The following is a 14,880-nucleotide window of genomic DNA, read 5'->3' on the forward strand; positions in this document are numbered from 1 at the left end:
TAGATTTCTGAATACTGCTGGCATCAAAGAAGATAGGAAGAGTGTGGGGAAAATGATCCGGCATGATCTGGAATGGCAGAGCAGGCTCAGGGAGCTGAATGGCCTACTCCTGTTCCTGTGTTTCTGTTTCTTAGAAAACAGTCATGCTTGATGCTGCCTGCCAGAGACCACTGCCTTTTACACCCTTGAACCACTGTGACTGCAGTATTTATGACTTACAAGATGCATCACAGCAAATCAACAAAGTTGGCAGTACTTCCCTAACCTGCCTATCAACCTGCTACCATTGAATAGATCTTGAGCAACTTTGGTTTGGGAATATCATTATGAATTAGTCAATCGGATTCTGTGGGCATGTGGTGGCGAAATTTAAATTCACTTAACAAATCTGGATTTGAAAGCCAGTCTCAGTGGTGGGGGCATGGAACTATCACCAATCATCTTCAAAATCTGGGTCTGGTTCATGACTGTCGTCTAGGAAAGGGAATTTATCATCCTTAAGAGAAAGTGAGGGCTGCAGATGCTGGAGATCAGAGCTGAAAATGTGTTGCTGGAAAAGCGCAGCAGGTCAGGCAGCATCCAAGGAACAGGAGAATCGACGTTTCGGGCATAAGCCCTTCCTGAAGAAGGGCTTATGCCCGAAACGTCGATTCTCCTGTTCCTTGGATGCTGCCTGACCTGCTGCACTTTTCCAGCAACACATTTTCAGCAATTTATCATCCTTACCCAGTCTGACCTACATGTGACTCCAGATACACAGCAATATGCTTGACTTTATTGACCTCTGAATGGCCTGACAAGTCATTTATTGAAAAGGCACTTAGGCTTACACTGTAAATAATCGGAAATTATCCGACGTCATATGAAAGAATAAAGAAAACAATGTACCCTTCCAACCTGTGCCACTGTCCTATGTTGTACTTGCAAAGCAGATACTTCCTCTACACTGGGTTAAATCCAACTAATTTGGTGACAGAACCCAGTCTAAAGACTGCAAGATGGCATCCAGCTATCAACTCAGCGGTTACAGATGGAGAATAAATCTGGTTTTGCTTTAGGCCCTCTTTGCAGAAAGATTTTTTTCTCTGCAAATCAGTTACTGTGTTCAGGTAACATGATACCATTATAACATTAACAGGGGAAAAAAGTGTCAATGTGTGAAACAAGTGTCTGTTGTAGTACTGAGCCACTCAGATCTTGGTCTTGTCCCTGGTCTTAGCTGCAGTTTTGATAAGAAGTAATGCAATTGCCCTCTATGTTCTTGATACAGAGGGCAGCAGTCAGCCTGGTTTTCCACTCCTGCTTTGTAAGTGGGCCTTTTTCAAATAATCTTTCTTGGGTTTTGAGCCTTGCTGGTAATGTTAGAATTTAGAATCCATCACTTGTTGCCCCATGAGAAGGTGGTACTGAACACAATGAGCTACTGAAATCCTTATGTAGAGGCACCCACAGTGGTGTTAAGGAACGAATTACAGGATATTGACACATGAATACTGAAGGGTCAGAGCTATAGTTCCAAGTCAAGATGGTGTGAGATTTGGAATTTACAAATGGTGGTGCTCCCATGTGCCTTTTGCCCTTGTCCTCGGTGGTGGAGGTCGTAGGTTTAGGTGATTGATTCAATGGGGGTAAATGGTGGTAAGGAAGTTCATTTTGTAAAAGGAAAGTCATGCTGTCAGAGAAAGAATGACCTTAATGGACTGAATGGGCTTCTGTTTCAAGCTGTCCTGTTATCTAAATTGGTGTGGATTCCATTCCAGCTGGGAGGAGGCAATATTGGAAAATGTCAAATTTCTAAACCAAGCATGTTTGCCAAATCTTCTGGAACAAGATGTGATAAGGTCATTGTCTTTAAATTGTGCTGGCAATTCCTACTGAATGATACACAGGGGCTGCTACACTGAACATTATTCCAAAACAGTTTAGTATTGCTAAATATGTGATATTGTCAGTCTGGAAGAGCCATCCATCAATTCCTGCTATTTGCTTAGTTTTCAGCTTAGAGTGATTGCACAGTATATGCAGTGCTGCTTTGAGTATTGTGTTTCAGCTTCTGATAGCATTTATTTTCATCCCAGAGCCCACAAGGTTAAAGTCCAGTATCTGTACAAGTCTATCTCAGTCTATACAGCTCTATTCTCTCCCTTACCTTTTCACCCCCTCCCACCCCCTAAATTCTACTGGCTTGAAAGCGCAAGCATTGCCAGCAATTTGAAAATTTGAATATGGTTCAAGAGCTATTTTACCTATACTGTGTGATCAAACATAGAACAATACAGCACAGTACAGGCCCTTTGGGCCTCCAAGTTGTGCTGACCTTTTACCCTCCTCTAAGATCAAACTAACCTATATACCCGTCATTTTACCATCATCCATGTGCCTATCCAAGAGTTGCTTAAATGTCCCTAATGTATCTGACATTTCTACCACTGCTGGCAGTCCATTCCACACACTCACCACTCTCTGTATAAAGAACCTACCTCTGGCATCTCTCCTCCAATCACCTTTAAATTATGCTGCCTCGTGATGGCCATTTCCATCCTGGGGAAAGTCTCTGGCTATCCACTCTACCTGTGCCTCTCATCATTTTGTACACCTCTGACGAATCATTCTCATTCTTCTTCGCTCCAATGAGAAAAGCTCTAGCTCCCTCAACCTTTCTTCATAAGTTGTGCCCTCCAGTCCCAGCAGCATCCTTTGCATCCTCTCTAAAGCTTCCACATCCTTCCTATAAGGAGGCGACCAGAACTGAACACAATATTCCTAGTGTGATCTAACCAGTGCTCTATAAAGCTACAGCATAACCTTGCAGCTCGTAATCTCAAACCTCTGCTAATGAAAGCCAACACACCATACACCTTCTTAACAACCCTATCAACTTGGATGGCAACTTTGAGGAATCTATAGATGTAGACCCCAAGATCCCTCTGTTCCTCCACACTGTCAAGAATCCTGCCTTTAACCCTGTAATCTGCATTCAAATTTGACCTTCCAACATGAAACACTTTACACTTATATAAGTTGAACTCTATCTGCCATTTCTCAGCCCAGCTCTGCATCCTATCAATGTCCCGTTGCAACTTACAACAGCTCTCCACATTGCCCACCACTCCACCAACCTTCATATCATTGGCAAACTTACTGACCCACCTTTCCACTTCCTAATCAATGTCATTTTTAAAAATCACTAAAAGCAGAAGTCCCAGAACAGATCCCTGCAGAACATCACTGAGCTCCAGGCTGAATACTTTCCATCTACTACCACTCTTTGTTTTCTATTGGTCAGCCAATTCTATATCCAGACAGCCAAATTTCCCTGTATCCCATGCCTTTTTACTTTCTGAATGAGCCTAACATGGGGAACCTTATCAAACGCCTTGCTAAAATCCATATACACCACATTTAGTGCTCCATCTTCATCAATGTGTTTTGTCACATCCTCAAAGAATTCAGTGTGGCTTGTGAAGCATGACCTGCCCCTCACTTAGCCATGCTAACTATCTCTAATCAAACTATGGTTTACCAAATAATCATAAATCGTGTCTCTCAGAATTCTCTCCAATAATTTGCCCACCATTGACGTAAGACTAACTGGTGTGTAATTCCCAGAGTTATCCTTATTCCATTTCTTGAACATTTGTCACCCTCCAATCATCTGATACTACTCCAGTGGACAATGAGGACGCAAAGATCATCACCAAAGGTGCAGCAATCTCTTCCCTCTTTTCCAAGTCCCGTCTTGCCCAGGGGACTTATCTGTCCTCGTATTGTTCAGAATTTTCCAGCACATTCTCCTTCTTAACATCAACCTGATCTAGCATATCAGGCTGTTTCACACTGTCCTCACAAATGACAAGTCCCTCTCACTAGTGAATCTGAAGCAAAGTATTCATTAAGGATCTCCCCTACCACCTCCAACTCCAGGTACAAGTTCCCTTCACTATTCCTGATCGGCCCTACCCTCACTCTGGCCGTCCTCTTGTTCCTCACATAAGTGTAGAATGCCTTAGGGTTTTCCTTAATCCCACCCGCCAAGGCTTTTTTTCATGCCCCCTTCTAGCTCTCCCAAGTCCATTCTTCAGTTCCTTACTGGCTACCTTGTAAATCCTCTAGAATCCTGTCTGATCCTTGCTTCCTCAACCTTAAGTAAACTTCCTTCTTCCTCTTGACTAGATGTTCCACATCTCTTGTCACCCAAGGTTCCTTCACCCTACCACCCTTTCCTTGCCTCAGTGGGACAAACTCATCCAGCATTCGCAGCAAGTGTTCCATAAACAACCTCCAAATTTCTGTTGTGCATTTCCCTGAGAACATCTGTTCCATAGTTCCTGCCTAATAGCATTGTAATTCCTCCTCCCCCAATTAAATACTTTCCTATACCATATGCTTCCATCCCTCTCCATGACTATAGTAAATGTTAGGGAGTTGTGATCATGTCATCGAAATGCTTTCCCACTGAGCGATCTGACACCTGATCTGGTTCATTGCCAAGCACCAAATCCAATATGGCCTCCCCTCTAGTCAGCCTATCTACATATTGAGTCAGGAATCCTTCCTGACAAAATCTGATCCATCCAAACTATTTGGACTAAGGAGGTTCCAATCAATATTAGGGAAGTTGAAATCACGCATGACAACAACCCTGTTGCTTCTGCACCTTTCCAAAATCCGCTTTTTAATATTCTTCAAGAAAGACCCAAGGTAATCATGTTCTTTCTGAACTATTGTGACTGACTTTCTCAAGCATTTACTTTTAATGTCACTGTAATTTCCCAAACAGTCCATCTCTATCATCTCCTGTCTTCACTTTCTAAAAGTGCTAACAGACTGCTTCTAAATTGAGATATCATAGACACTTGACCACCTCCCTGTGTACCACACGTGTGCCTGGTCTGTGGGGTTTTATGAAAGTTGGTGTTGTTTTGATTCTTGTCCATACCCACCCTCCAACAGTGTAATGGATGGTCATGTTGGACGTGTGATCTTCCCACCCTGCCTTGCCCAGCCCTGTGAAATGGAAGCTCCCTCAAATGAGAATGGTGATTATAGAACATTTGATGGATCAGCCCGGGCCTTGCTGTTCTGAGCATCAAGAGGGATGCTGCCATCTCATTTGGAATTATTGCACAGCAGCCCACACTCCTTTTCAGTTTAGTCTGTGATTGTATTATCTTCATGTTACTAACTAATAGTGGAAATACATAGAATGATGTACAGAATGGTTTAAAACCTGACTGCCAATGTAAGGGAAAAGAGAAAGCTTGTTATGTATAGCATCTTTCAAAACCTCAAAGATCCTAAAGATATTTATGCTCAATAACAGACTTTTGCCAGTATGTAGGAAACTATGCCAAATGGCATGAGCATTCTCAGAGCAGGGGTTCATATTTGCTGTGTAGCATTTCAATTGCACTGGCAATGCTTTCACACAGCAAGAGCATTATCAACAGTACAGGAACAAAAGAATTCTGTTCAACCCCTCAAATTTGTTCCAGCATTGAGCTAGTTTCTGAAGATCTCTAACTCGACTCCAGCCTTTATTCTAGACTGATAGTCCTCCTACTGTCAACTTCACTCTTAATTATCAGTGTGACCTATCCTGAAGCACTAACTGAGTTGGAATGCTGAGGATTGAAGCCGAACTCCAGAACATGAAAAAGGGCCTGAACCAGCATCCCAAAGTGTCAGATGAAAGAGGTAACATCCTTCAAGTCAGATATAAGAGCAAGGACCCATCTGCTTGCTATGATGACTGAGATGAACAAAAAAGATTTCATTGGATTGTTTAAAGGAAACAAATCAGTTTTACCATTGCAGGATTGTGTATGTCACACTATTGAGAACACTCTCTTTAAGGCCACAATTGAAATAGAAACCTTACCAGTTTCTTTTAGTTGGTTTCCAGTCATTCTGTTCCAGATTATAGTTCTTCATGTTCAGCTGCATGGTTTAGGGTCAAACATGGCATCTTTAATTGTTTGAGCTTCAGTTAGATGCTCCAGTTTTAATGTTGCAGTTCTTGTTTTTTAAATCTCTCCATAGCATCACCTCTTCTCCATTTCTGTAAACTGTCCAGCCCTACAACCCTCTGTGTCTCCGCACTTCTCCAGTTTAAGTCTCTTGCACATTGCTGAAATTAATGGCTTCACTATTGGAAGCCATGCCTTTTAGCTCCCTTCATCCTAATCTCTGATTTTTTCCTCTTTAGATCTCTCAACCTCTCTATCTCTCCTCATTTAAGAATGCTCTTTATAACCTGTCTCACCTGACCTACTATGTCCTGATGTAGTTTGGTGGCAAATTTCTTGTTTGATTACACACTCGTGACTCACTTTAAAATGCTTTGCAATGCTAATGGTCCTGAAATACTGCAAGATGTTATTGTAAATAATTGGATTTATTTTATGTACTCATGCGTTTCCACCTCTGGATCTGTTATTTATTATTTGCCAGTTTTCTAATAACCTGACATTAGTTTCAAACATGTCAGATAATTCCATGCTTAGGGGAATTCAGAACTATCCTAATTACCACATGTTTTCCTGTCCCTCGATAGCACCTTGTGCATTATGGGACCATTCATTCCTATTAACAGCTCATTATCTCATAAATCTGTGAAAATACAGTGAAGACAGGCTGGTAGGCACTGGGTTTATTTTTGATAAACTAGATTGCAATATTCTGGCAAGTATCGATGTATTTATACATACAATTTGTACATGGAGAAAACTGTCAACATTGAGGACTGACAGTTCTTGAGCACTTGTGTTTGACTTTCGTGGAGCTAATGGAATATTGTCCCAGGTCATGAAGATTATTTGGGATGATTATTGCCCATGAATGTCCATCTAAATTGCTTCCTCTCAAAGACCTGACCTACTTAACCCATTCATCTTCCCATTCCAGTAACCCAGCTAACACTTTCGGTTTCTTTCAATTGTAAATGATAATTCAAATTTAGAAAGCTCTTCTCAACCATATCTTTCTCCAAAATTCCTCTCTTATTGCTGAAGCTAGCGTGCAAGAAAAGCAAACTTCAGTTTGTAACTATATAACGACTTTGGTGTTCATGGCAAGTCCTAGTCTCAGCAGCATTATCTCAGAAGAATATGGCTGTATATTGTAACAGGTCAAACTGCAGTTTAGTAAATCAAATAATTGAGGTGAGGGGGTGGATAAAGGGCTCCATGTATTTACTGTGTTTCTATTATCATGTTCTTGCAGTGAGAGAAGTAATGTCACTGGCAGAAATGTTTAGAAGCTTTATGAAATAGAAACAAGAGTGGGCCATTCAACCCATTAAGTCTGCACTAACATTCATAATCATGGTTGATCTCCTATCACTGCATTTTGCTCCACTCCCTCCCCATATTGTTGAGCGTTTAGTGTCGAGAAATCTATTTATTTCTTAAATGTATTTGGTGACTTGGCCTGCACAGCCTTCTGTGGTAGAGAATTCTCTGATATCACACAGGGGAATGGTGTCACTAGCAGAGGGCCATGATGTTGTTCAAAGGGTGAGATCATAGGTGGAGGGCTATAACATTGCTAAGGGAGCAATGATGTCACTGGATTCAGCAATGCTAGTTATTCCCACACAGCTTCTGAATCATTAGTCTGAAAGCATTTGACCTGCTGTAAATGGAAATTGAGATTGTAACCTGTAGGGCAGTAGTTTCTGGAAACATTTGTGATGACATGATTATGAATGGTTAAAACTCTTTCAAGACTAAAATTTATGCACCTAATTATGAACCAGTTGGAAAAGTTGTGTTGAATGGCAAATTTTATTTTAATAAAGATGTTTACTCTGAATTGACCTTAACGTCTCCTGTGCATCCTCCTCCTCCTCCCCCCTCACTGATTCTCACTGTATTGAAGACAAAACTCAGCATGCAGTCATTGTTTTTTGGGTGCTGATAAGGAATGATTTAGTTGCTATGGGACTCCTTATCTCACTGTTACCACCAAATCCTCTTGGGTTTTAAGATCCTTAAATCATTAACAAAATGTAACTTGATTTTGTTTACTTCTGCTACCTTTGCTCTGATTCGGCCTCTGTATTTCAGTAATAATGTTCCTGTCTCCTCAGGTATTGGAGGTTGTCCGCTCTAACTATGACACACTGACACTAAAGCTCCAGGATGGGTTGGATCAGTACGAACGTTACTCAGAGCAGCCCAAAGAGGCAGCTTTCTTCAAAGAGCTGGTAAGAAAGCATCATTTGTCCCAGGCAGACAGATTCTGTGCAGTTAAAGACGAGAAAGAAAGATCGTGTATTTTTGTTGGGCCATTCATGACCTCAGGGCATCCTAAAGTATTTTGCAGCCAACAAAGTACTTCTTGAAACATAGTCATGGGCATTTGGATTTTCCGTATTCCAAAGTTATAGAGTCATAGAGATGTATAGCACGGAAACAGACCCTTCGGTCCAACCGTCCATGCCAACCAGATATCCCAACCCAATTTAGTCCCACCTGTCAGCACCCGGCCCATATCCCTCCCAACCCTTCCCATTCATATACCCATCCAAACGCCTTTTAAATGTTGCAATTGTACCAGCCTCCACCACATCCTCTGGCAGCTCATTCCATACACGTACCACCCTCTGCGTGAAAAAGTTGCCCCTTAGATCTCTTTTATATCTTTCCCCTCTCACCCTAAACCTATGCCGTCTAGTTCTGGACTTCCTGACGCCAGGGAAAAGACTTTGCCTATTTACCCTATCCATGCCCCTCATAATTTTGTAAACCTCTATAAGGTCACCCCTCAGCCTCCGATGCTCCAGGGAAAACAGCCCCAGCCTGTTCAGCCTCTCCCTGTAGCTCAAATCCTCCAACCCTGGCAACATACTTGTAAATCTTTTCTGAACTGTTTCAAGCTTCACAACATATTTCCGACAGGAAGGAGACCAGAATTGCACGCAATATTCCAACAGTGGCCTAACCAATGTCCTGAACAGCCGCAACATGACCTCCCAACTCCTGTACTCAATACTCTGACCAATAAAGGAAAGCATACCAAGTGCCTTCTTCACTATCCTATCTACCTGTGACTCCACTTTCAAGGAGCTATGAACCTGCACTCCAAGGTCTCTTTGTTCAGCAACACTTCCTAGGACCTTACCACTAAGTGTATAAGTCCTGCTAAGATTTGCTTTCCCAAACTGCAGCACCTCGCATTTATCTGAATTAAACTCCATCTGCCACTTCTCAGCCCATTGGCCCATCTGATAAGATCCTGTTGTAATCTGAGGTAACCCTCTTCACTGTCCACTACACCTCCAATTTTGGTGTCATCTGCAAACTTACTTCTCTGTGACAAAACCAGACTAACCATATTGCAATCAGAAAACAATAACTAAATTCACACATCTTCACTAAGTTGTGCACAGCAAGGTCCCACTATTTAAGCACCTATTCGAGACGGTTCAGGGAATCCCTTATGGGCTTGACCTGTAAGCCTATCTTGATTCATCCTGTAGATTGTACTCTGTGATAGTCTGGAATATAAAACTCTTACAGACAGTTTAGTTTAAATTATTAGCTTTATTTACCAATGGCATCAATGTTACACTATAATATAGATACCTACAAGCCAGGCTTGAGCTAAGGTTTTAAAACCATTAATAGAGTAGCAGTGCCAGCTCTTACCCCTAAGAGCTCTCTCAGGCTGCTCCTCTTATTGCTGCAAACAAGCTGGCTTTGTACAGAAATTGGTAGTGAGATAATAAAAATACTACGGTCTTACGAGGGAAGGCTGAGAGAATTGGGTCTGTTCTCATTGGAAAGAAGAAGGCTAAGAGGGGATTTGATAGAGACATACAAGATGATCAGAGGATTAGATAGGGTAGACAGTGAAAGTCTTTTTCCTAGAATGATGACATCAGCTTGTACGAGGGGGCATAACTACAAATTGAGAGGTGATAGATTTAAAACAGATTTAAGTCAGAGGCAGGTTCTTTACTCAGAGAGTGGTAAGGGCGTGGAATGCTCTACCTGCTAGTGTAGTTAACTCAGCCACTTTAGGGAGATTTAAACAATCCATGATGCAATGATGATGCAATAGTGTAGGAGGATGGGCTTAGATTAGTTCACAGATCGGCGCAACATCAAGGGCTGAAGGGCCTGTTCTGCGCTGTATTGTTCTATGTTTGTAGAGGAAGAGAAACTCATTGACAGGTCTGAGTAAGCTTGACTAATTAGACTACACGCACATCAAAGTGGGAAACCCTGATCAAGCCAGGCCCCAAATGGCCAATTGCTTTTAGCTAGATAAGCTTCTTTTTTAACAGTACATCGGAACAAGAGACTGGTCTAAACTATGTGGAAAAGGCCATGAGGTAACCTTGTCCGGGCTAACATGCCCAGTAACATTGTCCTACAAAATGGCTTTTTTAAAAATCATCTTAGATTCCCAAAATGCAAATTAAATTCATAACATTCCTGGATCTTGAGCTCCAGGGAACAACACAAAAATAATTCAATCCATAACAAGCAAGTGTGCACTCAAATCAGACCACAAAAAGTTAACTTTTTCACCAGCTTCTGTCCTGTCTCTCCCTCTCTCTATCAGTGTCCCTTGAACCCTTAGGTCAGTGAATGTAATTTTGTAGAAGAATGTTTTCTCTCTCTCACTCACAACTTTCCTACAATGTCAGTTTCAGCCTTCACATTTTCCTAGCCTGTAGGGGTAATGAGACGCTCACATTCCAGAACAGTCAAGGTGAGGGAGCTGAGCTTAATAAATTCAAGTCTGCTCAGTGTGGTTTACATGAAAATGTATTAGGATTGTTCTATTCCGTGCATTTTCCACTCAGCTTATTAAATTGCACGTTCTTTTCCTATTGAGTATGAGTTTTGTTAAGTGTCTTCAATATAAACCAGAAATTCAGTTATCCAATCTCTGACTATAAAATATGCACAGCTTCCAGCCCTTGGGGTTGAAAGGAAGTACTGCCACCCATTCCGCAAGTGAACAAATGTTATCACGTTATTTACACCGATCCATTGACACTAATAACCGATTTCCTTAAGTCTTCTGAACAAACCCCCACCCCCCACCCCACTGTGGTCAAGTGCTTTCCTGCATATCCTGTAACAGATGAGCCGCATGTAAGGTTACATGCTTTCTCACCACAAACAGCAGTGTGATCATGTTCGGGTAATCTCTGTTAGTGATATTGATTTAATGGAAATATATTGGCCAATGTTCTGGGGAGAACCCACTCTACCCTTCTTTGTAGAGGGATCATGGGGTCTTGAGAGCGACCAGAGAGGGAAGATAGATTTTCAGGTTAATGTCTCAGCCTGGATTATGTGCTCAACTCCCTGGATTGAGACTTTTTGAATGTGAGGTAGAAGTCTTACTCATGAGCCATGGGAAATCTCTGGCAAAAGAAAGACAATGGATAAGATGGAAAGCTGACATCTTTTCCCTAGGGTGGGAGGAATCCAAAACTAGAGAGTGCAGGTTTAAGGTGGGAGCGGAAGGATTTTAAAAATACCTGAAGGGTAACTTTATCATGCACAGGATGGTGTGTGTATGGAGCAAGCTGCCAGAGAAAGTGGTAGAGTGGGTACAATTACAACATATAAAAAGCATCTGGATGGGTATAGGAATAGGAAGGGATTAGAAGGATATGGGCCAAATGTTGCAAATCGGACTAGGTCAGATTGGGATGGCAGATGGCACAGACAGGTTAGACTGAAGAAGTCTGTTTCCATGCTGTATGACTGTATAGAATGCAAAGTGCTGCAGGTGTTGCAAATCTGAAATCAAGACAAAAAATTCTGGAAATGCTCAGTAGATCAGACAGCATGTATGGAGAAGAAAACAGAGTTAACATGTCAGGGCTGTGATCTGAGGCCAGTTCTGATGAAAGATCATAACCCTGAAATTTTAACTCTGTTTTTCTCTCCACACATGCTGCCTGACCTGCTGAGAATTTTCAGCATATTCCATTGCTATTGAAGTGAGACATTAGCCTTTTTATTTGTGTTAACTCCATTGCAGACTAATCCATCACTGAGCGATTCTCTGTCCTCCCATAGGTACGCTCCATCAGTCTTAATGTGAGGAAGAATCTTGCTGTTAATACACTGAGCCAGGAAATCTTGCTGAAAGAGTTCTCCACCATCTCCTGAAAGTGGCCTCTGTCTATCAGCCTCACGCTCCCACCTCTGGTTTCCTAGCGCAATGACGTTTGATTTACTTTTCCAGTGGATTATCGTGTAATGATTTCTCTTTTTTTAAAAAAAAATCGTATTCTTCGATTGACTTCCTATGGTGCATGTTGTTTTTGGCAATCTGAATACCATCAGAGTTTCACAGCGAGGGCAAGGAACATCGACCCTGCATCTTCGCACTGCATCCCTGAGATTGAACTCCTTGAACCCGTTTTGTTGACTTTTGTAAAGCAGGAATCCTGGTCCTGGCAAAGCGGAATGACACAAATATGCAAGACAATTTTGTGGTCTCCTAAGTATTATTCTTTTCCTCCTCCCTTGCTGGGCTTCCTTACTCAGTGTCAAGAGCTGTCTGACTAGATTCTGCAGTTACTTGGGTGAAAGTCTTAGTGAGTTTGAGTTCTCATTTCCACCCTGGGGACAAGACTTCTGTGGACTGTCTGGACTTGATGTTGGGAGCTGAACCTGGCCGGGCCAGTGTGTGTTGGTTTGGTGTGAGCTGGCTCGAACGTTTTAATGCTGATCCCTAGTTACTGTGTTTACTAGAAGTGTCAATCACTGCACACAAGTGATGCAGCTTCCTGTCTTATTGTGGAACGTGCTTTGGAAAATAAAGAACTGTAACGGAGCATCTTTTTCAGGAAGCCATTTTTCTTCCAGCTCGGGTTGTCATTAAAATTCAGAACTCTCTAGCTAAAGCACTCAGGGAGTTATTAGAAACTTTCCGAGAAAGGCCAGGTTGACCTGGCCAGGTTGACCAGGTTGACTGTAAGCTTTCAAGCTGGTTCCACTCCATATAGAGGAAGCTGATCACAGCTAAACAATGATTAAATTGTGTACTGTCGGCCTCGGCGTCCATGGGCTAAAGAGGCAAAACTCAACAAGGTGTCCAGTGCCTAACTATTCATTCTATCTCTCTTTCGCTCTCTGTCATGCTCTCTCTGTGTGTCTCTTTTTTTTTTCTTCTTCTCTCTCTCTCTCTCTCTCGACCCCCAACCCATCCCATTCTCTGCTGGAAGATGAGCTCAGGCTCTGATACACAACCTAAGATTTGATCCCTGACCAATAACTGCTGTAATCGGATTCCTTATCACCTCTTTGCCGGCTGCACTCAACCCAGTGCCAAGTGTCAGAGGATATGCATTATCTATGAGTCCAGGATTTTATTGTGGGAAAGACACTGGTGGGTTGCCGAGGGGCCAGTGGGACAGAGTTATATGGGAGCTCTGTTTTCCAATGCAGAGGCTACGACTATGGTTTCATTGCTTCCCTGAAGAGGAGCCTCTTTTGGAAATGTACACTTCTTGTAAAATTCAAGGGTAGGAAAAAAAAACTGATGAAATTCAACCTGAGCATTATGTGAGTGAGTATATTCGGTTAGCATGCATCATGATCCAGCTGCATTCTTGTATTTCATTAGAGGTATGTGCTGATAGCATTGTTGTAAGGCGACAGAAACATTGTACCTGCCAGTGACATTTGTACTGAAGTTCAGCTCTTCCTGTCCTGTATGTCTCAGTGTTACAGTAAGTGGTACATTTACTAATTAACTCTTTTGAGTAGAATTCCCTATAATGTGGAAGCAGGTCATTCAGTCCATCAAGTCCAGACCAGCTCTCCAAAGAGCATTCCACCCAGATCCCCCACACCTCCTCACCCCATTGTTGTAACCCTGCATTTCCCACAACCCATCCACCTAACCTGCACATCTTTGGACTGTGGGAGGACATAGTCGCTGGAGGAAACCCACGCAGACACTGGGAGAATGCGCGAACTCCAGAGGCAGTCACCCGTGGTTGGAATCAAATCCAGGTCTCTGGCGCTGTGAGGCCGTAGTGCTAACCACTGAGCCACCTTGCTGCCATGTTCAGGAAGAACACACAGCATGGGTTAAACATTCTTGCACATCCACAATGGACAGAAAAAGCAAAAGGAAGAACTTGCATTTCTAAACTGCCTTTCACAACTTCACTATGTCTCAAAAGACTTTACAATTAAAGATTTTTTTTTGATGTGTGCTTGTTGTTTTAATGTAGGAAACACTGCAGTCTATTTCTATGCAGTAAGATCCCACAAACACAATGTGATAGCAAACAAATTTCTTTTTAGTAATATTGGTAGCGGATTAAAGAATGGCCCTAAGCACCACGGAAAACACCTCTGTCTTCGACAGTGAGATGTTTACCCGAGTGGGTAGGCACATATCAACGGTGGAATCTCAGGCTTTGCAAACACTGCACTAGAGTGTCAACCTGGACGTTGTCCTCAAATCCATGAGTGAAACTTGAACCTGTGACTTTATACCTCGTAGAATCGTTACAGCAAAGGCAGAAGCCATATATGGCGCTTTGCATCTGTGCTAGCTCTCTAAAGCAGCAGTTCACCTTGTGCCGTTCCCTGGTTTCTCACCATGGCCCTACACATTCTTCCTTTTCAGATAATGATCTAGTTCCCCTGTGAAAGCCTCGTTTGAACCTGCCACCACCGTACTATCAGGCAGTGCAATCCACACCCTAACCACACACTACGTGAACCATGTTTTCCTTCATGACACTTCTGTAATTTTTGGTCAATCAGCGTACACCTCTGCCTTCTGGTTCTCAATCCCTTTGCTGATGGAACAGTTTCTATCTGTCCACTGTCTCTAAGCCCCTCGTGATTTTGAACACTTCAACTAAAGCTCTTCTCAACT

General features: G+C 42.4%; 1 protein-coding gene across 1 annotated transcript in view; it reads left to right on the forward strand.

Annotated features, from left to right (window-relative positions):
• Positions 1-12,817, forward strand: part of armh3 (armadillo like helical domain containing 3) — a 151,629-nt gene extending 138,812 nt beyond the window's left edge. Inside the window, exons 25-26 of the mRNA XM_043712942.1 lie at positions 8,093-8,209; positions 12,054-12,817. Of these exons, the coding sequence (XP_043568877.1) occupies positions 8,093-8,209; positions 12,054-12,146 (210 nt within the window). The 3' untranslated portion in view covers positions 12,147-12,817. The remainder of the gene's footprint in view (positions 1-8,092; positions 8,210-12,053) is intronic.
• The last annotated feature ends 2,063 nt before the right edge of the window (positions 12,818-14,880 follow it).

Source organism: Chiloscyllium plagiosum, chromosome 22 (assembly GCF_004010195.1).
Source record: "Chiloscyllium plagiosum isolate BGI_BamShark_2017 chromosome 22, ASM401019v2, whole genome shotgun sequence".
In the NCBI taxonomy this organism is placed as follows: Eukaryota; Metazoa; Chordata; class Chondrichthyes; order Orectolobiformes; family Hemiscylliidae; genus Chiloscyllium; species Chiloscyllium plagiosum.